This window comes from Cheilinus undulatus, linkage group 1 (genome assembly GCF_018320785.1).
Source record: "Cheilinus undulatus linkage group 1, ASM1832078v1, whole genome shotgun sequence".
Classification (NCBI taxonomy): Eukaryota; Metazoa; Chordata; class Actinopteri; order Labriformes; family Labridae; genus Cheilinus; species Cheilinus undulatus.
The window spans coordinates 20,082,722-20,110,140 of record NC_054865.1 but is presented as its reverse complement, the minus strand read 5'-3'; the positions used below and the strand labels follow the sequence as shown (position 1 = coordinate 20,110,140).

At 36.2% G+C, this 27,419-nt stretch overlaps 1 protein-coding gene across 1 annotated transcript in view; it reads right to left on the bottom strand.

The window, feature by feature from the left end:
* The window catches only part of pepd (peptidase D), a 37,066-nt gene extending 14,845 nt beyond the window's left edge, over window positions 1-22,221 (bottom strand). Inside the window, exons 1-8 of the mRNA XM_041783209.1 lie at window positions 22,082-22,221; window positions 17,997-18,180; window positions 15,810-15,937; window positions 10,713-10,776; window positions 5,385-5,432; window positions 5,144-5,205; window positions 982-1,026; window positions 148-223 (exon numbers count right to left, since the gene is read on the bottom strand). Coding sequence (XP_041639143.1) covers window positions 148-223; window positions 982-1,026; window positions 5,144-5,205; window positions 5,385-5,432; window positions 10,713-10,776; window positions 15,810-15,937; window positions 17,997-18,180; window positions 22,082-22,098 — 624 coding nt within the window. The 5' untranslated portion in view covers window positions 22,099-22,221. The remainder of the gene's footprint in view (window positions 1-147; window positions 224-981; window positions 1,027-5,143; window positions 5,206-5,384; window positions 5,433-10,712; window positions 10,777-15,809; window positions 15,938-17,996; window positions 18,181-22,081) is intronic.
* Between the last annotated feature and the right edge of the window lie 5,198 nt (window positions 22,222-27,419).

The window sequence follows — 27,419 nt, the reverse complement described above, 5'->3', positions numbered from 1 at the left end:
AGAGGATCCTGAATGCTTTAGGTGAGTCTTAAACTCTATAAGCTGCTTCATACTTTGGCTGTTTCACTTCATGCTCCGACCTTCTCTTTTTATTCCTTTATTTTACTGTTTGAAATTTTAAGATATATCCTTGCAGACTGATCTCACCATTTTATGGGCCTCGCTGGAAATCCTGTTGGTGTAGCGCAGGACCTCCAGCTCCATGTCTGTCTTGAGCAGGCGGCTGCACACAGAGACAGAAAACAGACCTAAGACTCCAGCTCAGTCATTCTTCTGATTACAAAAGTGGATTTTTTAATGCATAGTATGCTGAATCTACACATAAACTAACACTGACCTGAACAAAACAGGCTTAAAGACATTTTCATGACTTAATCACTTACAAGATTTCAATCTCAATTTTAAGAACTAAACATTCCTGTTGGGTCGTCATCATTTCTCAATCATCACATAGATATTCATGAGTGGATACATGAACATTGAATGATTTCTACAATAATAGCAGCAGATAAATAAAGCAGGCAGCAGTAACCCATAGTTACAGGATTGGAAGTAAGGAAAAAAACAGCCCATTAAAAGAGAGCTGTGCAGAGAAGAGGGAGCAGTGGGGTTCAATCAAGCCTTTTTTCCCATGAGGTGTGCCTGAAAAGCATTCCTCCTTATTTGAGAAAACGTCAGTTCATCTTGGTGCACACTCTAATGCCAAGGACAACCAGGTGAGCACGGTCCATTAAAACCATGCAGCCCAGCTCCTGGGTCTAAGAGGGGGAAAACAAGCTGAAGAAAAGCTGCTTTTTCTGATTGTACACACACTTACAGGACTGGGGGCTCTAATTGTCAAGGTTTGTGAGTTAAAAAATCAGGAGGAATCTGGCTGAAGAAACATTCAGCTTCATGAGGAAAGAAATCCAGGGTACAGTTTTTACTCTCAGCGTGAGTGGCCTCTCTAAATAACATAGTAAAGATAGTCTTAGTACTCACCACTCCACAATGACTGGGTGTAAAAATGTGTTGTTCACCGTGAAGCTGAAACAAAGAAAAGCATTAAAGCATCTTAAACAAAAATAAACTCTGTATTTTGGCAAGGTAACTCTATTTATAAAGCACAATTATATTTATAGAGCAATCATACAGGGTGACCCAAAGTGATTTATACAGTAAAATGAGAGCATTAAACACTTTAGTATATCAAAATAAAAACCTAACAATCACGCACTTTATAATGTTATCACCTTTTAATTATTAACTCTCCTGCCCAGGCCGTTTTAAACACACAAAATATCAGAAAATCCCCTTTAAGTCAGCTTGTTTTCTAAACATGTAACAAGCCTTTGACCTTTCCCACTAAATATCCACTATGGGGTTACCAGAATATGCAAGAGCTACCCGCACAAAATAGTTGAGATAAAAAAAACTAAAATCAATTTTCAACAGACAAAATATTAGCCCAAGTTAAGCTTGTGGATCCTCAGTCTATTAAAGTGAGAAAAAATAAAGGAATTAAACATTAATGTAGGATTCAATTTCTAATTCTATTATTTATTTTTTATGTTATACGCCCTTATGTTGAAATGTTACAATTTCTGCAAGTGCTGAATGCATTTAAACCTTTTTGAAAATGGTAATATCTTGCATTTAACAACTGATGCGGCCTAACAGTGTTTTAGTTTTAGTGCTTTTTCAAATAGGTTCCCAAATCGTAGGGGGCTGCCAGGGAAAAAGAAAATGCATATCAACCAATAGCACTTTTGCATCAATAAAATCCTATAAATACACTATATGTCCTATAATTAATCACTTCATATCAAAATCAATATTTCCTTTTTCTATGCCAATCTTACAGTGAAAAGAAAGGCAGCATTTCCTTAAATGAATGAGTAATGAGAGGAAAATTGTTTAAAGAAACTGTCTGCTATCACTGTTGATTATTTTCACGACATTAATTATTAGAGTGGCTGCATGAAAAACACTTGAATGAAATGACACAATAAGATTGTGAAATATTTAAATATCCAGAGGGAATAGGTTAAAAAATGTTGTTTTAAGCAAGAATTCTAGTGTATTTATCAATGGGGATGGGGTCCCACCAGAAGCTTATTACAATGGAGATCTTCTGCATGGAAAAGTTAGGGAAACCCCGGTCTAATACAAAAATAATCATTTTCTTTTAAAACATCACACCAGTATAAAACTGAAATAATATAAGCAAGTATAGAGCAAATTTAAGAAGCTTGCTCAAATTTAAAAACTAAAGGTAAAGCCTTATGCACCTGTCGTGTTAAATATCTACCTGTAATGTCTCCCATTAGAACATGATCTACAGGTTTGGAGCCCCTGCTTTAGGGATTTAAATCACCTACATTACACTATTGAAATAATTCAAAAATGTTAAATCAATTAGATTAAAACACTCAAGTAAAAGAACAGAGTATTTAGTATTACAGAAACATCTGGCTGTAGATGATTTGAATGATGTATTCTGAATGTAGTTAATCTTTACAAATATTTGCTTTTACTTGTAAAGTCTTGTCTTTCAATGTATTGTTGTGTTTTACATTTTATTTGTATAGCTGCTCATGGTTTGTAACTTTGTAATTTGACTGTGCCGTCACCTGCAGTTGTGAAAAAAGAAATTTTTAATCACATGTTTTTTCTCCAGGTTAAATGGAGTTAAAATAAAATGAATAAAAATATGATGTATTAAAAAAATAAATACTGATAACAGCAAAAATTAAGCAAAAGAAGAGTTAACCAAAGTGCATTTTTTCAAGAATATTAATGAAAAATTCATTTTAAAACAGGCTTGTATCTGCCTCTGGAAAAACAGAGATAAAAATTTAAAAAATCACTTGAAACAACAGAAAGAAGACAAAGAGGTACCACATTGATTAAAATATAGATATTTTTCCACAATCTGCATTATTTATTTCATCTTCAGCCCAAAAAGTAATCTAAGGCAATGTTTTTCTATGAGGAGAAAGGGAGAAATTGAAAGCTCTGTTATCAGACACTAAGCAATAAAGAACTGAAAAGAAGCATTCACTATTACCTAAAATACAAGAATATGAGCCCCTTTCAATTATTTCATCTTTTTCCAAATTAAATGTGATTTACATAATCATTAATCAAAAACCGTATTGATGGCTACTTTATTTTTTTTAATTGTTTCACTTTATTTTTTTAAATACTACTTTTTAAAGTATTTATTTATCTTTGTTTTTTATTAACTTTTTATTCACTTTTGTTTTCCTTGATCCCCTCATTGTCAATCTACACTAGGAATAAAGGTTATTAATGAAATGATATTGGTATCGGCAGCTATTAGCTTATAAAGTGAAAAATTGATATCAGCAAATCTGAACATTTCTGCCAATTTTTACAGCCTTTATTTCAACTACATTAACCTGCTTATATCAGCTATAAAAATTGGCCACACAGTGGAAGTCTTTTTCTTTGTTCATCATCATTCTTTACATTTTAAAGTGTGTTTAAAGGACTGATGTTTTTTAATTTGTTCATCCTGAAGCTTTAAAGTGTGTTTTAAAGTTTTAGGTCTCAGCTATATTCAAATATTGGGTCTAATATCTGTATCAGCATAAAGTAATCTGTAAATACCCTCATGCTGGATGATGGCAAAAATCCAAAAGCATACATCCCGAATGCATACCCTGTTTTGAATAGTGCTACTATAAAAAAATAGATTCAAAATCTATTAGATTTTTCTGCATGTTGTTTGTGGTTTGATGTTATTTTCATTTTAGTATCTTTTTTAATTGATTTTTCTGTGATTTTGATACATTTTGAAATGAACATACAACACAGTACGTTGGTAATTGTTAATGTTAAAAAGTACAAAGAAACTCAATCACACTCATGATCATGATCATGACACTCATGATCCAATTCAGGTGAATATCTGTGCAGATACAATAAATGTATCCAGCTCATCATTTGGGCAATGTGGGCTGACAGCCCACTGTGGTTTCAGTGTGACACTACAGTCTGTAAACAGTAGAAAACTAAACACACCAATGTAGCCAGTTTTGTAAATACACCCACATTAATCATTTCTTCTCATCTATTTTTATTCTTATGCTTCCTTTTGGTAAGTTTATTATTTATTATATATATCTTTCACTGATCCTGTTACTCTCTTTGGGCATGATTTTATTCCATCTAATTTGCTGTGTTGTGAAACATCAGTAATAAATAAATAAAATTTTGCTCGTAAAAAAATAATATTAAATTCTTCTGTTCTGTTTCTGTTGCTGTTAAGAGTATAAAAATACTTTGCTCATCTATTTCACAAGACTGGAGGGGAATGAGTTCAGCGGAAATTGCAGAAAATTTTTCATCAACATCGGGCAAAAAAAACCCTGATGAAGTTCTTGTTTCAAACTGTTACCATCACATGCATTTATCCAAAGATAGACAGTCTGCTGTCATCACCAAACTTTACCAACAGTCTTTCTGCTTCCGTTCCTCCAGACGATCAATCCCTGGCTGCTGGTCTTAAAATATCACTCTACTTTCTTTTATACCTCATTTTGCACAACCCATCTGCTCCCTGCAACCACCCCGTCCGTCAGCATGTCCACAGGGACTCAACTAAAAGTTTTCATGATCCACCTGCATCTCCACTCTGGGGATCATCTATAGTACTTGTATTTGAGTATTTCAATACTTAATTAAGATGCTTTATATTGAAGAAGTCTAATAAAGAAAAATCTGTAATAACTGTGCATTAATTTTAGAAACGGCCTCCAATCAGACTCCTCTTATTGAAATGCAATGTGATGCAAATGGATTTATTAGCTTTGAAATAAATATATAGGGCATGTTTTCAAAGTAGTTTGGGTCAGAGTTAAGAAAAGCTCAAATGCTGTAATGCATGCAGCTGAAAAAAGAACAAAGACCAGCACTAAGGCCAACATAAACATTTCCATTAATTGATAACTAACAAGCAGTAGCACAATTGTTTGCTTAATTCAATTGTATTCAGAATGAGGTTAATCAGCCATAATCAGTATGTATGAGAGTCTGTTGTATTCTTGGTTAAAAAGAGATAAAGAAAAAAAACAATAACTCCCCAAACAAACAACAAATGACCATGTTACTACAAAGTTATGCCAATTAAACGTACCGGCTGATTCCTTCAAAGGAGGCTTCACGGCAAATGCTCCCACTATCTGTGTTCAGTCCTCTCTGCATGAAGCAACACAAGCACGAGCATCAAAGTGAAATGGCATCACTATCAAGATTTTTAAAGCCAGCTTTAAATGATCACGATTTACATATAACAGTAAAATGTCATTTCATTTGTTGTATTAGATGGACCAAAGTGACAGGTCGGGATGAAAGTGGCTTAAATGTGGACAACGTACCAGTGTGAGCAGAACTGCTGGTGTCATGCTGGACAGAACATCAACAATCTGTAAGAAGCAGACAGGGAGTAATAAGAAGACAGCAAGCACAGGGTTTCTTCTGCTCTCAGGCTGCCGACTAAAGGTCACTCGGGCAGACGCTGCTGTGGCAACATAGCTCGTCTGCTGCTCAGTGGCACTCTGAACGACAGACCTGGAGCAACTATATTACTCCTCTGCCAACAGACTAAATGTCACATACCAGACCCCTGGCTCAGTGTTCTCAGACAGGTGATATTTGGGCCTTTTTTATTAATAAAAACACTGAAACTGACATCCTAAAAAGTTCCTTCCTGTCAGATGAATAGGGCTTTCATTTCATCTTTACCAATTAGTTGTAAATTTATTTTCACCCATGTAAATGGTTGCTTTTATGCTGCTAGTTCTTGGGGTCTGTTATCTTCCTGAAGAGTCAAAACATCTAGGCAATCATGCAACAGACTGTTTGACAGTTGATCCCTTTGACTTTGAAGTAACAGGATGTGACAGGTACCTGCTGAAATATTTAGTGTAGCAGCCAAAATGGAGACTGCCTTTAAATGGTTACAGTTTGATCCTATGGCAGTAAATAGTTGTGTTGAAATCATTAAAGAGATTCGCTAAATGAGGACACCGACTTTCTTCATTAGACTGAGAAATGACCAGTAGATTACAAGAAAAGCAAAACAGATATTTGACCGAATGAATAACATGCTTGGTGGTCTGCCTCACACTCTCACTGCTTTGAAAGTTTCGGCCTGTAAGCATTTTGACAGCGACACAAATTTTATAATTTTGCATCTGTTATCCACCATAATGGATTTGACATAAACAATCCAGATTTTCCAGGTGTTTCACAAAAATATGGCATATATATATATTTAGGAATCACAGCAATTGTATCCAAAGTCCCTCCATTATCAGGAACTCAGGAGAAGTTAGACAAACTTACAAACTGTAAACACGAGAGTATTTTGAAAACTTGGATTGAAATCCGTTCTAACCACAATGACTGCCTGAAGTTTGGAGCCTATGGACATCACCAAAATTCAGAAATTTTGGGTGGCATTTAATCATTAAGGAGTTGCTTGTGGGTCCTGAGACAAGACCACTTGAGAGTCACTGCTTTAGATCATGAGCCATTTCTTTTCTTCTCCCTTTCCTCCCTTTTCTCTTTCTGTCATTCTGATACATGTTTATCTTGGTTTCGTCCATCCAAAGAATCTGATTTCAGACCCGTGGAGACCTTCTTATATGTTTTCTGGTAAAGTTGGATTGTGCTTTCTTGTATTTGAAGGTAAACAGTGGTTTGGACTTCATAGTAGAGATTCAGTATCTATATCCATGAAGTGTTGAAGTGTCTCTTAAATGCTGACTTTGACAATGAAACACTGACCGCCTTCAGAGTCTTCTTGACTTCTCTGGATGTTTTAACATGATTTTTCTTCATCAAGGAGAGGACTCTGTAGTTATTAACTTCAGTTGTCTCCTGTGACATGCAGGCCTTTAAACAATACTGAGCCTGCCAGTACATCCTTTCTTTTTTAAATAATTTGTCAAATTGCTGATTTGGCCACTTATACAACTTTTGCTTCCTCTCTGATAGATCTATTAATTTATTTATTACTGCTTCTGTTGGTTGTCCAAATACATCTGTCTCAGATAATGGCACTCTGAAAAAACAAAAATGGCAAATGTCATATTCATATAAAACCTCTTAAATTTAAGCTTAAAGCCAACATTTCAGTCACATATTGATTGTTTTAACTAAAATATATCATAATGGGGAATAGACACAATTTTAAAAACCGTGTCCCTGTCCAAATACTTATGGACTTAAGTGTATCTTTCCTTAACTGCCTTATTAGCACACCTATTATAAAACTGTGTGGAAAACCCCAGTGCACAAATCACACTTCAAGTTATATCCTGTATAATGAACATGTTTAAATGCCTGGCACTACTTCTTATGGAAAGATTAAAAAAATTAGCACAAAAAGTGTATGTAGTTTTATGTAGCTGCAACATTAGCCTCATCCCTTAGCCATCAAATCAGCTAAAAATATTATGCTTTTTTTATTTTGTCAGAAAAATTGTTATGATATTTTTGAGATCTGAATTTATTGAATGCATGAAAAAGATTTGTTCATGTGTGCAGGAGTTGTAAACCACTGGAGGAAAACAAACTTGTCAGTCAAGTGAAGCCAGATAAAGCAGATAGAACAACTCTAGAGCTTGCAGAGGAGCGAGGATTTTTCTAAAACATCACACAACTTGAAAAATCAATAGTAACAGAAGCCAGTGTTAACACTCATGGGCTTCTTCAAATTAAAGAGCTTACTTTGAGCAGTACAAGAAAAGTTCGCGAGAAGTGTGACTCATGCGCATACTTTCTTCCAATATCATCACAGACTCAAATATATGAATAAGGAAACTCTGCAAACATTAAATCCTGAAGGTAAACTCCAGATAGATGCTCAAAATAATGAAAATACATAATTCACATTTCTCCACATTTAAGTCTTTGCATATTAAGAAAGGCTCTGCAGCACTCAGCGTGTGTGCAACAACACTTTTTATGTGTGTTTGAAAAATAGAAAACTGCTCAGATATTCATGACCTAGTTTGGATAGAAAGGAAATATTGTTTTCTTTTAGATCTTCCTGCAGGCAGCATTGCCAGCTGAATGCTGAACACCAGAACTGACTTCTTTGTCTAATAACAGTACACGTTAAACAAATTCCAAGGCAGTTGTTACAGGATTAATGGTTTTTTTTTTGGTTATTTTACACTGCAGTCTGGGGCTGCAATTGCTTCATTGAAGAACTGGCTGTTGACTGAAGTGATAATTTAAATTCCAACCTGTGACTAATTAGGGAATCTAACACCTCAGGCAGGTGCGCAGATGTGAAAATACCTGAAATAACATCAGCAGTATGAGTCATCAGGAGGTCACAGTGTGAATACAGAAGTAAATATAGAACCCTGTGCCGTCATTTCAAATGCAAACTTCTGCAGTGAAAAGTTTGCATTTAAAATGATCACACACTGTTCTTCATCCGTTTTGGGCCGGTGAAAGCAGTTATATTTCAGTTCTAAGCTATTACTTTCATTGGAAAACATGAACACCACTAAAACAGCTCATGAGCTGTCCTGCCAGTATAGTTTATTAGGGAATTACCAATACATATGACTGTTTTCAACTCAGCTCACCAGCTTAAGACAGCCTGAAATGAAATGTATTAATCTTGAACAAGATGGGGAAATAAGAGACAACATTAAAACAAAACTCAAAATAAAATAGTTTTATCTCAGAGAGTTATGTTCACAGATGAACTGTTGAACTAAATGAATTATCAATAAGATGCTAGACATCCTTAGGGTGAGCCCAGCTATTATTCATTCATATTCATGCAATATTGAGTGATGTTATTATTGTACCCTAGAGCAGTGGTTCTCAACTGGTTGAGTCATGGGACCCACCATCAACTCCTCAAGAAGAATTGCGACCCAAATTTTTGAGATTTTTTTTTTGTCAATCAGATGAATTTGATAAAAATTAGTAGGGCTTAAGCCTAAGATAGTACAAAAGGTCTAACAAGACAATCAAACAGGACAAAACATGCATGTTTTATACAGTCTCATAGACAATTTGGCACAAATTTTTTCCCAGGCACGATTCACTGAAAAGAGCTTCGCGACCCATGTTTGGGTCCTAACCCACCAGTTGAGAACAACTGCCCTAGAGCATTTACAATCTCTTAAACATGCACCAACCATCCAGTCATGTGAACTGAATCATTACTTCATGATAATTTTATCACTCCATTACACGTTTTTAATTTAAGAAGAGCACATAAGTGAATTTTCGGTTTAAGGTTTGATTGAGAAGTGTATGCTATTACAATGTAGCAGTTTCAATGAGTAACTACTGCCTGTAATGTGTCTGCATGAGTTTCCATTGGGACTGGTGCTTTGGCACCCTGCAGACCTTTGCAATGCAGTAAGTTTATTGCTGCCAGGCTGCACTATGCTGTATCCAAAGCTATAGGGCGAGCGAGCGAGCGAGAGAGAGAGAGAGAGAGAGAGAGAGAGAGAGAGAGATAATTGAGCTACAACAGTTGAGTTGTAATGACCAAATTTCCCTACCTAGGTAGGTAGGTAGGCAGGTGAATGGTAGGTAGATAGGTAGGCAGGTAGGTAGGTACAGATATACATACATATAAATAAAAGCCTTATTTCCAAATATGTATGAGGCTGATGTCTGGATATATGCAAATAAAAGGATGATTCCTCCCAGTGTCCATTGCAAGGAAGTAAAATTTCTTTACAGATGGCCAGAAACCTGATGGAAACTACCTGTAGCCATGGGAAGAGGATCATTTTTGTTATTTTTTTGCCAATCAGTAGTTAAAAATATGTGTTTGGAGAATTACTGAGACTAAAACATAACTAATATTTCATGTTATGACTGTTCAAATGGCTGTCTTCTTCTAACCTTTCCTCTAAGTGTATAAATATGTTTCAAACTGCCAAGATTGTCTAACAGTACTTCAGACTGGTTAATAAATCATGTTATATTTCATATCAAAGTGAAATTAATCTGCCTGTATTTCATAACAATGACTGGTCTAAGCCTGTTAGCTACCACACTGTCACAGGTCTCAGAAATCCTAACCTGACACTCAAGATAAAGGTTTCAAGTATCCATCTATTGCATGAATATATTTCACATTCATTTAGAAAACCTGCCATACAAAGCATTTGATAAGGGAAGAAGTTTCAAACAAAAATTCTCAGAAAAGTGACTGAAATAGGGCGGCAGTAATCGGTTGTTTTTGTAACTGAGTACTCTATCGATTCCTCTGCCGATAAATTGAGTACTCTGTTAAGAAATGTTAAATTTTTCAGTTAGCTTTCTTGGGATTTATTACTATAACAGTGGCTGTGAGAGACCTAATATACTTCTATTTCCGGAAAAATGCCATACTGGTGCCAGAAGTAAAGGTTTAGGCCTGGTTCATCAAACAGTGCAAGGAAAAGCACACAACCACTGCACAGTTTACTCATATGTATGCAGTGAAACCTTCTCCCCCTTCTCATATGAGTTGAGAAGTGGCACCACTGGTACCTTTTCGAGGGGTTTCCAATAAAAGAATGATGACTTTCACCTTTAAAAACAATCTCTGGTTGTAGTAGTGTCCTTTGCTGTAACTTCATAGCTCAGTGATTTAACATCAAGTTTCACTTACTGCACAGAAAAAGGTCACACACACATAGAGAAAGTCCTGCACAAACAGACAGACTTACATCGCAGGTGAAGTGCACCTCATCCACAGCATACTTGGACTTAAAGTGCTCCTTGGGATAGATTCTGTCAAAACATGAAAATACACAACTGGTGAAGAAAACTGGAGTCAATCAAAAGAAAAAACACAGTTACCATTTTAGGAAACACAAAAAACAGTGAAGAGACTGTAAAAAAGAAAATAATGAAGCCATTTTTTGGTTTGTGAATCCATGCTCATGAAATATAAATTTGCATTTTTGCAGCTACATTACATTTTTGGCTTCTGAAGCGACAAAATTTGCAAAAACTAGATGAAAACATATTTAAGTTTCTGTCTTAGTCTACATGCTGCACATGAGAAGCTTGTCAATAATATTTAGCAACACATTAGAGCATGCTAGCTTATAGAGTATGTCCCAATTCACAAGTACATTATTATTTCTATTACTGATTATTTCCCAGTGATGTATAGAAGACTCTCCCTTTTTGAAATAAAAATTCAAATGTGGCCAACAAACACATCCTTCTTTCCTTGGCTTGCAAAGACAGCAACTGGTGCATCCTTCAAAATATCATAAGATTCAATTTAATCCAGCTGGCTGACACTGAAGCAGATGAGTAATATGATTTTAAATGAAGGTAAAGAGTTTTTACTCAGTTAAATATCCAACACTAGCAATGTTAAGAAATAAATGAAACTAACTCTAAAATAACATATTATGTGTCGCTAATTATGCTGGTGTGTTATGATGAAGCTGCTGACATTTCTGGGTAATGGGGCAGTGCAGGGAAACTAAAGGGCAACCATCAGGGCAGAAAGTGACAAAAACAGGGAATTCATTACAGACAAGAATATCTAGTTTCAGTTTAGTCAGAGTGGTCTACACAGGCTACTAAGGGTGGATGCTTTGAAGGATGCTACCCTTGATAAAAACCCTGCCCATAGTTTGAATAAATAAGCTTTTGATACAGTGAATCATTCTATTTCACTTAATAAGCTGCATAGATATGGTTTTCACAATACTGCATACACATGGTTAAAAAATTATCTTTCCAACAGAAGCCAATCCGTTTGTGTTAATAATTTCTAATCAAGCCAAGCCAGACTACAGTGTGGGGTTCCACAGGGGTCCATTCTAGGACCTTTATTATTTCTGATTTATATCAATAACATGTCAAATGTCTCAAACAGTCTTTCACCAATTATGTTTGCAGATGACACAACTTTAGTTTTCTCCCATTCAAATTTCTCTTCACTGATGCACAATGCTAATATTAGTTTAACTGCCTATGTAAAATGGTTTAAATTAAACAAACTGTCCTTGAATATAGAGACATCTATCTTTATAAGTTTTAGTGGCAAAAAATCCTACCCTGTGGATATGTCAAAATCATAAATGATTCTGTTGAAATGCCCCAAGTATCGTCCACAGGATTCCTGGGAGTTTTTGTGGATGATAATTTGAGTTGGAGTGATCACACTGACTAGTTTAGCTCAAAGATTAACAAATCTTTTAGTATCATAAAAAAGATTGCCCATCTTGTCAACACCAGTTTTCTGCTTACTCTTTATTATAGCTTAATTTATCTTTATCTTTCTTACTGCAATTTAGTTTGGGCCAGTACTTTTCCTACAGCACTGTAAAAAATTCTGCTTTTCCGAAACGGTTTGTTAGGATGGCGATACACTCAAATTCTGAACATTATTCAGAAATATTTCTCAAGTATGGGTTTTTATCTATTCCATATTACATGAAAACAAAATCCCAGAGCACTTTAAAAATCTTTTTAAAACAAACTCACAGGTTCATTTTCATTCAACACGTAAAGCTCTAGATCTTCATCCCCCTAAACGTTTAACGAGCAGAGACCAATTTGTATTAAAATATATTGGCACCAAATTAAGGAACAATTATTCCCACCTCGCAAAAAACTGTCAGACTCTGAAATGTTACAAAAGATGTCTGAAGAAACTTTTGGCTGTTGTCAACTAACTTCTGTTGTGTTGTTTTACTTCTGAATCTTATTTCAACTTAAGTTTTTTGTTGTTGGATTAATTTTCTGGTGAAAATACAGGTGAGGTCAGGTCAGATCTTGTACTCAACCATAATCTGACATACAGGTATTCATAAACCCCTTACAATCACTTTTTTATATTTTTGATATGTTTTTAATGTTACTGTATGATCAGACTTATCTAATCATTGTTTATATTACTTTTTGTGGGTCAACTTTGAGTTTCTTTGTTTTTGTGTAATATTGTGTTAATTTTTAAATTGTATTTAGGTCAAGGCTTTAAATAAGCTCTATGAGTTTTCTGCCTCTTCCTGCACTGTATATCTATCTATTTCTGTCATCATGTATTTTTAACTGTGCAAATAAAAAAAAAAATTTAAAAATTAAAAAATGGATTGACACATATTTTACATCTAGATTGTAGTTGATATTCTGTGTTTCCACCAATTAGAGGTAGCCCCACACTAATGGATACTTTATTTTATTTTAACTCTAAAGCCCTTGTAAGGAGGTTTTATCTGAGACAAACCGGATTGAAAACCGATCCTTCTCTCTAAGCTATTAACACTGGTTATTTCATTAATGTTATTTTAAATTCATTTTACCATTGCCAGGAGGTAGGTGTCAAACAAAACAATTTACAGAATCATGAACAAAAAGCCTCTCTTGCAAATATTGCCAGAGTGATATACTTAATTATTAAAAGAAAGAAGGGTTTGTTCTCATCAGAAAGCACTTAATAAGCATGTACAGGACTAGATATGAGGAAATATAAAATTATCCCTTCATCTAAATGGATTTAATACAAAAGTTCAATTAGTTATAAATCCAACCATTATCTAAAAATATAAATCACTCTGTATCAAAGGGAACTTGAGATAAGATATTGAGATTAATGACTATTAAGGAAAAATTGCAAGAAAAATTAAAAAATGACTTCTTCCTGTCTGCACAGTGTGACTTCTGTTTGTATCCATGGGTGCTGCCCCCTGTTAACTATTACAGAGAATGCAGGTTAAAGGCACTACAGTATTGGCTTAAACTTTGATACCAAGAAGCTAAAGTCCTATTTGCATGGGATTATAATTACCTAGGGTAGGGTTTCTCAAATTGTGTGGCAAAGCACAAAATGTGCCATGAGGCAAGTCTAGGTGTGGCATACAATCTGTACAACCTTATGTTAGTACTACAACCACACAACTACAGAAGGTACTTTATCATGTGTTACACACTATTGTGCATCGATATGAATGTGGTGGGCCTTGAGATTCTGACTTGATCTTAAGTGTGCCTTAGGCAATAAAACTTTGAGAACCAAGGACCTCTGGGACCTCTGTTACTTTGTAATCACACAGGATGTCTACGTTTTTAATCCAAAGCGAACTGACCATGTCTGTAATTTGCAGAGTAAAAAATCAAGGGAAATACCAACCATATTTCAGCACATACATAGGTCCACAGGTAATACTTATCATTTACAAATCTATATGTTTGTAATTTTGGGTGTTAGTTGTGTTTTATATGGTCCGTCCAGCTGTATCTGCTCATTTTTCTGATCAAAATTACAACAAAAATAAAAAAAAATTAAAAATAAATATAGAAACTGTGTAGGAGATTATCTAAAACTTTTGACACATTTGGGCTATAACAGTGCTTTTCTTCAGTTTATTTCATCTTATGTTGACAAATGACTTTATTCAGCTTAATCTATTCATTTAAACTGTACTAACCAAGCTCAGTTGTACACATCACTTATTTTCTAATAGGCACAGTCCTTCTGCTCTGCCTCCTACAGCTTCTTTTTACCTGTGCCTGATCTTATATCTGTATCATTTAGTTGTACATTTAATTCACAACACAATTTACATTTTGAAATGTGTGAATTTGGCTTGAACATCTGATCTGCAGGAGGAGGGTTGTTGTTGTTGTTGAGAGGGACATTAAAGTACTTTTTTACCTTCCTCTTCTTCTGTCAGATCATATGCAGATGCACACAGGCTACAAACGAAACCTCAATGGATACTGAGAAAGCCAAGGGAGATTAATCACTGGTTTCATGATCATGGACAACTTGCTACAGATTATAAAAATGGCAAAACACTTTGTCCCATGTTATCTATTGTAAACTCTGGTTAAAAGTATGTGTAGGATAGGCTACATGAACGTAACACCTGCAAAATGAGTTTAGGAATAAAAATTCACTTTGCATCTTCTTTATTGCTGTTGTGCGTCATCGCCTTCAGAAATGTCTGTACATTCAGGTACATTTCAGACTTTGCTTATGCCGTGTTAGTGCACCACAGCAAACACTGACATCAGGGAGTAAATCACAAATGATCAGAGGTCCACAGGTAATACTAATCCCATGTGAAAAGTGCTTAAGTTAACTTTTAGATACACTCTGTGGGAAAGTTCTAGCAAAACAAAAGGATAAAACACCCAGAGAAAGGGCCAAACTTAAAATGAGCCCAGCACACATGCTAATTAAGAAACTTTTGTGATTTTTTTGTACACACATCAGATGACTAAGAGGATGATCTGAAGTTTATAGATAAAGGAAGTGAAAATATGGAACATGGTCAAGAGTATGCAGGTTATTTCCACATAATTATGTGCAGTGGTTTTACTGATCACATAATAGCACACACTGTAAGAGCTGTTATACTTCAGCATCAATTTTTTCCTCAAAGATGCTCAAGGTTGTTGTTAGGTTTTTGAGAAAGCAACAAAAGGTGACTGCTGTTTTTAAGTTACACTGCAAAATTTTGAACATTTGCAGGATTATTCATAGTTTATGTTGAAATAAAAAAGTGTCAGTGGGATGTGTTTTTTGTGCTGTAAAAAAGTTAAACTACAACAGGGTTTAGCTCCAGTGCAGGTAATGTCTGGGGTGGTTTAAGAGAAGAGAAAATTATTATGTGTAAAATGTTTTTATTAGGTATTCAAGAAAAAAAAACTGTCAAAGAAAAGTATGTTTATGCTTGGTATAAATGATGAAAATGTGTACAACTTTGTCAACCCCTTTTTTCAGGTTACAGCTCACAGCTACTGAACAGCTGGATCCGACTGTACAGCCCTCTCTGAAGATTAGTGTAACTCACTCTCCCATCCAAGTAGCATAGCTCTCAGGCAGTTTGGGAACAAAAAGGATGGATTTCCCCGACTCCACATCAATAGCTCCGTAGCAGTCAGCCTCGGTAACTCCGAAAGCCCAGTGGAAGAAAGACTCCTGCAAAAAGGAAAAGAATCGGCCGATCCATTAGGGAGGGAGATTATAACAGGCAAGAGAGAGTCCGATTTCTATTTCAGGCCTAGTTACAACATGTTATCAGTGATTACCAGGGCGAGGACAAGAGAGGTGAATTCAGAACTCAACAACAGGAACAATTTCAATGTCTCTGTTAAAGAACTGAAATGACAGACACAGGAGACTTTTCAGCAGGGTGGTGTGTATTTTTGACAAAGTGGGGTGATCAAGAGTACAAGAAAGACAGAGAACTTGACTTTACTGGAGAAGCTTCATATGGATTTTGGCTGAGTGCTATATGGGTGCTTCTGAGAACAACTGTCTCAGGACTACAGGCAAAACAGATTGGTGTTGTCTTCTGCAATGTTTTACATGATCAGACATTGCCACTGACCATCGGCAGTTGTCTGTTCTTCATACAGCTCTGCAAGTAGCAGCACAGATTCTATCCAGTTGCTGTGATTCACTTCAGTCACCCTGGATTCCATGCTGTGTTGTTGTGATGCATTGCAAGGGACACAAAATGCACTAAAATCTAATTTGAGCATCTAAAGCATAAAAGATAAGACACACCTGTAGAAACATGATTACAGCCAATTTTCAAGCCAATTTTCAAGTCAAACCAATGTGGGACGGATCAAATTTAATGGATTTTCTTTTGCCTTTCAGGCTTTTAAGCAGTCTATCTGGTTACAATCTGGGTGTGCCCAAAAATTGTTTCTGTTTGCAGTCTGAGCAAGTTCAGAGGGGACACTGAATCAGTCTAGCACAATCTTTGACAGGTAGATAGAGGAAATAGGCAATGCCTTAAATCAGTATTTGACCCTGCTGGACTCTGCTTCATTTTACCAGTTTTAACCAGGTAAAAATAGTTAACTTGGATGAAAGTGGTCACACCAGAAAATCACTAAAAGCCTTCAAAATTGTATTTCTAACCTGCATCCACTAAATGTGTTTTCTGAGCAGGAGATGACCAAGACCTCAATTCCAGAGTGCTTCTAACTGGTGCTTCCTGTTAGATATGGGAGTTGTCTCGCAGCACTTCCACCTCCCTTTTGGTGACTGTTATCTTTTGTAAAAGATGCTCTGTTTTAGGGCTGGGCAGTTGATCAAATTAGATTAAATCGCAATATAGCCTGCTGCAATTTTCGAATCGCAGAAGGTGCAATATTTCTTTGACCTAAAATCTGGTTCAAAATACCAGTTTTAAACTTTTTTGCAGCAGCAGCAGTGACATTATGCATGACATATCATGCAATGATTCAAGTGCCATTTTTTAGAATAGTCTACAAAAAAAATCCTACCCTCTTAATTTTTGCACTTTTTTTCCTATTAAATATGAGAATGACAAAAACCCTTCAATGCAACCATTCATATCCAATTTGCAATACGAGTCAAAATAATCAGAATTCAATATTTTTAAAGAATTTTTCAAGCCTTGTTTAGGAATTAAAGAAAGTTAAGGGATAACTACATTTCAAATTGCAGTTGCATTTATTTGGGGAAAAAAAATCACAGTTAGATTATTTTCCAAAATCATTCAGCCCTCCTCTGTACACTGAATATTTGCATTTATTTGAGAAAATCTGGAAGGGGAAATGGAAAAATAATGTAAAGGAAATGTGTTCTTGCTTTAGCAGCAGCTCTGGACCTGGAAATTTTACAGTTGAAAATATGAGTCTGTGAGCATGAGATAAATAATGAAAGGACAAAAGGATAAGTTTCTCCACTGCCATTGTTGTTAGCACAGCCAGCATCACACTGTCATCCCATCCCTTCTCAGTTTTGACTGGCCAGTGAAGGAGTTTTGACATTTGATGGCATGTCTGTGTTAAAAATATTAAGCTATTATAAGTCAAAGCACTGCATCAAAAATCTGCTGATGCTCAGAGTGTTTTTGTATTTAGGATGCTTAGCACTAAAGATGCTGAACTGGTTTTGTGTAGAATATCAGCTCTGCCACTACAAAAAATGCCTTTAGTGGAGCCTGTCCCCAACTTTGTCCCCACACCTGTTCCATAGTCAGTGAGAGACCACCTACCTGTCTGAAGAGCACGTCGGTGTCCGTGCAGTACCTCTGCTTCTGCTCTCCTCCCTGCAGCACCACCACGGACTGCGGCACCAACCCGTCTTTGGCCTTCAGCCCGCTGCACAGACGTCGACGGTTCTCTGCAAACAGGGCAGCAGACACCCTCAGGGTGTCGTTACCCAGCCAGTAGATAGGTCTGAAAGGAGAGATGGATACAAAGAGGCAAGGATGGAGCTTGACATATCCAATTAAATATTCATATATACAGGAAAAAAGGAAAAAAAGATGATTTAACTTCTACTTCAGAATAAGAGCCTCTGATCATCACAATAACAGACTGCTGACTATGACAGATTCTAAACTGACCTTTGGAAAAACTTAATTATTTTTTAACAGTTCATTATCTCTTTTGTAAATCAAGCTTTAACTAAATCTATCCTGTTTTCTCTTGTCTCATGTTTGGTAGTCTGTCTTTCAAAGCAAGAAGAAATCTCTTAAACAAATTGTCAAATAGGCTTCCAAGGTGAATCTCAACCCAAGCTGTCAGATCTTTATTTGTTACCACTACAGAGAGCTAAGACAAGCTCTGCTCTCAATTACTGTTCCCATGCTTTAAATCAAGAGTTTCAGCTTCTTTGCTCAGGCTGACAGTTTGTATGGGGAAAATGAAATGCTACAGAAACTCTTTTGTACCTGAAACTATAGCACTACTGAACATAGCTTGTACAGGATGATGCACTTTAACAATATAAGGGTGTTTTAAAACTTTTTGGGCATGTCTGGGAGAGCATAGTGAGATGACTTGGTTTAAAGATGATATCCGTTTGAAATGTATTCAGAACTTTAAATATGCTTTGCCGTACAATGTTGCTCCATATGTTGAACCACTGGAATCCTGACAAATTTAACAACAATAACAATCATATTTATTCTAAAACCCTGACGATGGAGGTGTTACTTGAGAGACTGGCGACTGGAGACAGGTTCTGTGCTTAAATGCCAGCAGAGCGTTGGTGACTTTTGCACCATGTGCCTAAGTGTATTTTCATGTGGTCTTCAGCTTCAGGGCTGAGTTGCTGTTGTTCCTGAACGCATCCACTCTCTAATAATATCACTTCAAGTTGACTGTGGAATATCCAGCAGGGATGAAATTTTCCAAACTGTCTTATTGGAAAGATAGCATCCATCACAGTACCAAGGTTGGAGTCTCTGAGCCCTCAGAACGACCCATTTAGTATCACAAATGTTTGCACATGAATTCTGCATGGCTAGGTGCTTGATCTTATACACCTGTGGCAATGTGTCTGGTTGAAACACCTGAATTCAATAAATAACAGGTGTGGCAAAATGGTTTTTCAATATAATGCAAGTCCTTGGCACCAAATCTTGAGAAATTTCTTGATTTCATTATTGAATATTTTAACTTGGTAACAAAAGCAATGTTTTGATGATGTTCTATTTTTTATTTTCATTATTTTAGCACAGTGTAAAATAATAACACATAGAAAAAGCTGAAACATGATACTATCTATAGAAATGTATTAGTACCAAGGATTTTCTGTCCAAAAGGGTGTAGGATGAAGTAAAGAGCTTATCGCTAAAGCGTTCATAACATCATCAGTGTGACAGAAAGCCAGAGATCCCCTGTACACCTATACACCTAGCTTATGAAATAGTAATAGTTATTCAAAGTTTCTGCAGGGTGTTTTTTAAAATTTTTGGTAATTTCTAATACCATCAACCACTGAAATAACAGAGATTGTATCATTCATATCGTTCAGTCATCCGTTCAAAACATCAAAAACTATCATCAGTAAAGGAAGGAAGGAATGACATTTTTAACACTCAGTAAATTTAAACCTGGGCCATTAGATAAATGAAAGCCCTGTTTGTCTTCAGTCAGCATACAGACACTGATATAGCTGAGACAACATGTATTCTAGCTGATGGTCTTGGTAATAAATCTCAATCTCTGGCCATGGTTTAGTTGATAAGATAAGAAAAAAAGACATATCTGGTTCACCCTGGTCCTTACTAAAGGTTAATCAATAATAACCTCACAGAGGATATAGATCAAGGATTTCTGTATCGTTTAGTGACAGATGGGTTGGCAGGTGTAACTCTATCAGAGAGGACAGATAAGATGCAGTGAGGTGTTAAATTATTTTCTTATAGCAGAGGGTCCACACACTACACATACCTGGCAAAAGCCCAGGTATAGTGAAAGAACCCTGATATCTGTTATGCCAGTTTAACTGGGAAAATTTTAACAACAATGAGCAAGACACAAAGTTAATGTCAAACTCTGTTAAATTTTGAAAGCATTTTAAAGTAGATTACGTAATCTCAGAGGGTGTGTTCAGTGTTTGTTCCAGTCTTTGGCAGAAGTCCTCTAACATCTGCTGATTGCTGAAAACTTTTTGATTACCACAGCAGAGTTTCCTTGTTCTGTCAAGTGACATGAGGAAACTGCCTGGGCCTGTCGTGATAACAGAAAATAAAGACTGTTCTGTGGAGATCACTAAAATTTATCTCATGTGACAAAGTATGAAGTAGCATGTTAGCCAGAGATAAAACAAAGGCATTTTATATTCATTTGGACAGTTTTTGTTCTTAAAATACCCTAAAAATTCACCTGAATAATTATAAATTTGGCTGAAAAACAAAAAGCTTAATTTCAATTTCATGACAATACTGAACATCATGTAACTCTAATTAATCCCTGCGGTCACTTTAGTTTAATTATATCAATTAAAATAAACAAACCTCTTAACCCTGGGTTCTTGGATATCAAGGTCATTAAAAATTTGGATTTTTGCAATACTTTACCAATGTCTTGAGTTTTACAAAAGGCATTCTTCATTACTTGTTGAAAAACAGCATGAAAAGTTGTGGAGTTTTAGGTTTTTAAAATCCAGATCTGTTTCAAAAGATGAGCTCAGGAGAGAAGAATCCATTCAATATTGATTATTGAACACTTTAAAGTACTGTGTATTAGATACCTTTGACCTCAATTTTTGTTGGTATATTTTCAAAACCAGTATTATTTTGTTTTGATTTTCAATGACATCATAAAAAAAGGTTTAAAACTTTGGTATATATACAACCCTTCTTAATAGATGTATAAAATCAACAATGTTGTATATGCACTTACTGTATATTAATATATTGGCTTCTCTGGATGTATGTTACTGAATGTTGCGTTGCTTATAGTATCATAGTAGGAAATTAACATTATCTACAAACTCTCCATGCATCATATCAGTTTCATGCTCTGTATCGAATTCACATTAATTATAACACAATTGATAAAACAAATTCTAACATAACATTGTTTAGACCCGTTCCTCCCAAATGAAAGGTTCTGATCCTCTTAAAGGCAAACTAACTTCATGTGTTATAGATTGTCTATGTTGCCAATAGATACAAGTTATAAGATATAAGTTTGAATATTTTGTCAGTTGCCAGATTATAAAGTAATAACAGTCATGAGCAGTTTAGAGGGGAAATGCATTGACTTCAAAATCTCTGTTTATTTAGAACAACTGAGATAGTTATCCCGACTTTAAAATACAACTACTACTATTACTACTACTAATAATAATGACAATAATACTGATTTTCTATAATAATTTACTAAATGGATTCGCCCTTCATTCGAAACAGCACTTCTTTTACAACTGAATGCAATGCGCCTCCTTTATTACCACTGTTCATTCAAACTAAATGACTACTATACGGTTAATATATTTTCGATTTCATTGCGCTCTAAAGTGCCTCCACTTTGCCCTCTGTGAAAATGTTCACATTATTTTGCTACAGTATTGATAACGACATTAAATATATGTACTCAAATACTGTACGAACAGCAGAGAGTCACGTAAAGGAACTCAAACTACAAGTTTTTGTTAATGGAGGAGACTAAGTAAGCTTTATGTTAACGTGGCATTTACTGTATTGCCGGACAAGCTCGCGAGCTTTGCGAGGGGAACGTTTTAATCTTGCAGCGTAAATTAAATGCAAACTTTTTTAACTATCTGTCTGGAAACAAACACCTACAACAGTCAATAAAAGCATAATCAGAAAACTCTACTCACTGTGGTGCTGCAGCCATGTTGACGTCCTGACCCAGACTGTCACGTGTTGACAGGAGTCAGCTGACGTTACTTCGTGCGGCGTTCACGTCTTTAAGGAAAACATAAACACTTCAGGAAACGAGATAACACCACGGAAGTTCTCTTATGGTGCAATCCTACTGTCATCGCCTTGCCAAGTGTTATAATGACTAGGTAAAAATGACTGTCGAACAAACGTATAAAATATTGAGAAAATCGTGAAGGCGAAAAGAGTCCAAGGACTGCAGCCCTGTGAATATCTACTGAAAATATTCATGCAAATTCCTGTTCCCCTAAACGTCCCACAGTGTCATATTTAAAGATACAACACAAAGAGTGGTATCTGTATTAAAGCAAATCAGAAGAAAGGAAATTACCGAATGTCATATTTGTATGTCCAGGTACGTGCATGCCAAAGGACTAATCTTTTTAATGAGGACACTATGACAGCTTTCTATGAGATAAAGGAAAACAAAAGATGTTTAAATAGTATTTTTAAATATTAGAGCCCATTTCCAAAGTAAGCTTCTTCCCCAAAAGAAATTTATTTTTTCATGACCATATATCATAAATTATGTTGTTATGGCTACTAACAGGTTTAGCAATCCAATTAAAAAATCAGGTTGATTTCCTGTCAACCTCATGTCAGATTTAAAAAAGGACTTGATTCTAATTATGCACCGGAAGATGTTTGGTGGACACCAAACAAAGCACATCACCACAAACACACCATCCCCACTGTGAAGTACGGTGGTGGCAGCATCATCAAATGGCCACATCAGACCCCCCATATCTTCCCATCTGGCCCCCAGTATGTCATCAAATTCAGAACAATTAAAGAAAACAACTTCCTATTGCTGTTAAAATGACACCAAAAACAAATTAAAGATTAAAAGAGTTTCATCAGGAATGACTAGGTTTTAGAAATCAACCAATCAGCTGTTCGTAGTAAGTATGATGCATATTAAACACAGATTTATCAGTTTATTCCCGATAAATCTGCCATTTTAAATGCCACCTGTCAGCTTCAGACAACATGGGAGTGTAATTTTCCTGCTTGGGTTTTCCACCTATCATTATACAGCGTGTATCAAACCCAGAGATGGACAACATGACAGTCACAAAAATATTCTGCTAAAATATCTCTTTCTCCCCCTTGTGGCTGGCTGCAATATAGGGACTTACCTCACTGTAAGAGACAATAACATACATTTGAAAGGAAATAAAAAAAATATTCAAACAAAAATGTTAATTTCTTTAGTTCAATTTAAGGTTCAGCCTCCAGAGCGCCTGTAGAGGAAGAAGCTGGCCCTTGTCCAAATGTGGCTGATAAACACTGGGCTATGGGGATGCTTCTTGGCTGCCGTCCCTTCAAGGCTTGCAACGGTAGGGTCAAATGAATGCAGCACATATATAGGGAAAATCCTGGAGGAAAATCTTATTCAGTCTACAGGAGAACTATGGCTTGGGAGAAGATTTTTTTTCCAGCAAGACAATGTCCTGAAGCACAACAAGATGAATGTTCTGAAGTGGTCAAGTCAAAGCCAGACCTCAATCCAGTTGAGAATTTGTGGCTGGACTTGAAAAAGGCTGTTCATGCCCAATCCCTGTGCATCCTGACAGAGCTTGAGCAGTTTTGCAGAGAAGAATGGAGTAAAGTTACAGTGTCCAGATGTGCAAGCATGATTATCCTATCCACATAGACTCAGCCAAAGGTGACTCTACTGAATAGTGACTTAAAAGGGGGTGAATATTTATGCAGTCACTTATTTTACATTAGATATTTTATTTACCTGACATGACTTTGTAGAGGCATTCTAGGAGCTTTCTTATGGTTTAGTGTATGCCTCAGAAAAATCTGTGTTTTAAGGGCCATATAGGGGGGGTTCTGCCAGAACAGTGTTGTTGTTTTATTGATCTTTAGGTACACATTAAGAGTGTCTGTCTAAAAATGTTCTTCTTTTATTGGATAAGAGCAACCTTTCTTATACTTTTTGCTGTACATTGTGCAATGAACTGAATGCAAAACAGTTTAAATCAGTAACTGGACTGCAATACAAAAATGTCAGTACAAAACAAGACACATTATTGCAATAACAGAGCAATAAATTAAAACATTTATCTAATAAGATTATTAAAAACAGCATGAACAACATGAAAAATGTCAGGATGATCAAATGTTTATAAAATCCATAGAAAGAAGAAAATTTAATTCATGTATAGAAGGTCAATTCTGAGGAGTGAAATAAATTAATATGAAGTTGATTTCATTAGCAACAGAAAATAAATGGCATTTTAATGTTTTTGTAGTAGACATCTGGAATAAACAGTCATATTTTGCAGTCATGCAATTACTCTCCAGCTCTAAGCTCCTGATCTTTTCATTATCATTCAAGCAACATCAAGCAGTTCAGCACTGGATGTTTTTTCTTAATTAAGAAGAAGAGTTGCATCGTTTAGACAGCTGACCTTGCACAGTCACACAAGAGATCTGCACAGTTCTTTTTTAATCATGTGGAAGTGGAAATATCCCTGGCTGTGAATACCAAAAAGCTCAAATTAAACTGTCCTGTTACGCACATCCCCGAATGTATTTATTTCCTAACATGCACACAAGTGAGTATTTTCTGTTGTTCAGCTAGTATGCTTTCCAACATTTCCAACTAGATTTCAGAATTCAGGTGCTTTTAATATATCTGAGCTGTTTTTTTGTGAAAGATAAGTAGTTGATTACATGCACCACAATTAAAAACTCATGCTTTACAATCCAGACAGTAGGGCACAGAAATCCATTTGTAGAGAACTTGTCCTTATATAAAGACGGATGTTTTAAAAGTCACAATCGAGGGACAAGTTGAAAAAAAAGCTTTGCATTTATACAAAATAATCTCTCCTTTTGATTAGATAGTGTTGCTCTACAGTGAAAACAGTAGGGGGAGATGCAACTCTCTTTTGTCACAATGCAGAGAGAGTTTTGGAAATAATGGATTATTCTGAGTGACTGCAGATACATGATGCAGGTAGCTCTAAATAATGTGTCATAAACGACAGCATCCAGGAAGAGGTGACAGACTGTCAACAGGGCTGACGCACACTGACAATAAAACAGGAGCAGCTTCACAGCCCTGACAGCTCGATGTATATGCTAACAAGAAAAGTTGACACTTATCTGTTTTTCTGTAGAAATAAAGTTTTTAACAATGTTATAAACATCTGGAATACAAGTGGAAGGAAGTTTAAAGTTCATGTTAAGGCCTCAGTTCTATCAGGAATTTACTATTAACTTTAAAAACTTCTGGAATTAAAGGATGACTGCATGAAGTTATTACAAAACCCAAATGTCTTTCTCTATACTCTTAAAGTGTGCTCTCTTTATTTTGAGCGTACATCCTGTAGAAAATTAAACAGTGAGAACTTGTTAGGATGTCCAGATATCATTAATTAGACTTCTAACCTTTCCGCCAACCTTTCTGCAAGTGACAGTCACAGTTAAATGAGGCCATTACTCTCTGTAAGGTGGCCTTAATTTAAACTAGGAGCAGTTTTACCTGGAGCTCATTATTTTCATGTACATTTTTAGCCATTTCTGAAAAGGCCAAGGTACAATGCAATTATGACCATGCTTGGTGTTTCTGCGACAAACTTACAAGAAATACAAATGAGTTCAAACCCATTGCTTACTGCCATATATCCAAATATTACACACTCTTAATGTCGTTGTTCCCCCTCAGTGGCCCCCTGGCATGGAGAATTTGTTCCTGCTGGAAGAACAAAGAGAAACTCAGGACACCAGGCGTCAAGCCACCACTGTCACTGTAGACTTGGTGCCAATTCCCCCCGCATCCTAAGTTTTATCTCTGCTGCCAGCTGTAAGTTGTTCTGATACAGTTGAGCTGCTCGGCTTTGAACCCATGACTTTATTCCTCCGGGGGGTTGGACATTTAAAATAGAAGGAGGAGCATCTTCAAAGACACTGAGGCTTTCAGGGTGATAAAAAGTGCTGAAAAATCCATGTATATGCAAGCAAAAGAAGGGGGTGGCTGGGAACACACAAATGAACAACACACTCGGACAAAATAATGAAAGGAGAGGAGGAGCAGAAATAAGTTTAACAGTCAAGTACTGCAGCTAGAAAGTTTCTGTTGTGTCTGCTCAGGTTTACCTGCCACACTCTTGTCGACTAAGTGCTCATCAGATTGTGAGAAGAAATTAGTGGATTTTCCTTTATACAGTGAATTTTTTAAGATAAGGGCACTTGGATATAAAAGGATTAGTTTGTAGACCACCACTTTTGATTTAAATGGCTCTAAAGAGCAAATAAATGTACAGTTCCTTGAGTGTACACCTGAGGCTGGCTCTAAAAGCATAGAATTCTTTTTTATTTCTCATACTAAATGTTCATTGTTCCAGCACAAATAAGCATGATTACACCCTACCAAGAACATTTTGGTCTCTCTTTACCAGTTTTTATTATTGAGGGCGGGCCAAGTTGACTGATAGACTGCTGTGTAGCTACAATGCTCAACTCAACTCCCCATCTTTGCATCGTTGCCTGTTTCTAACTCCCTCAATCAACAGGCTTCAAAATCTCTCCATAAACCAATGGGTGATGTCTTTATACCGCAAACACTTGAGACACATTCACTGCAATCAGGTGATCCTCTTTTCACTGATTGTGAGACTCTGTTGAATTAGGGCGGTGAAAACAAAACAGCCAAATGTTGGTAATGGTAGGGAACAAATACTGGATCACAGCAGTAGGAAGGACAACAGTTTTCTTAGGCTTTAATGAAGACTGAGATATTAGAAATGGGCAACGTTTGACTGTTAGGATATTTGTGGAGGAGAAAGAAAACCCTGTGATGCAGAAGTGTTATGTCAAAATTCTGTTATCATTTCTTTCCACTCCAAGTGTGTTGTCACTCTTCAACCACATTTTATCATCCACACATACATGCTGACCAAACGGCCACCCGTTTACACTTCCCAAGCTAACAGGAGATGAGTTACTTCAAGAAAGATAAGTTTCTCTGATAGAGTAACCTAGCCCCTGCTCCACAATAGCCTCGGCCCATTTGGCAGATAGTGGAGTTTGGTGAGGAGCTCAATAGACTCTGATTATTTACTCTCCTCAGATGACCAGGAAAGGCTCTAATTAAAACATGAAAGCCGCCTCGGGCAGGTGCGCTCTGCTGAGCGGCTTTTTACTCCAATAAACTTTGGTGAGCATGTCTTAGACTTGAGACTGGGACAGAAGTGGGCTGAAAATTAATTTCTACCAAAAGGCATCACACCACCATATAAACAAGATCTTAATTAT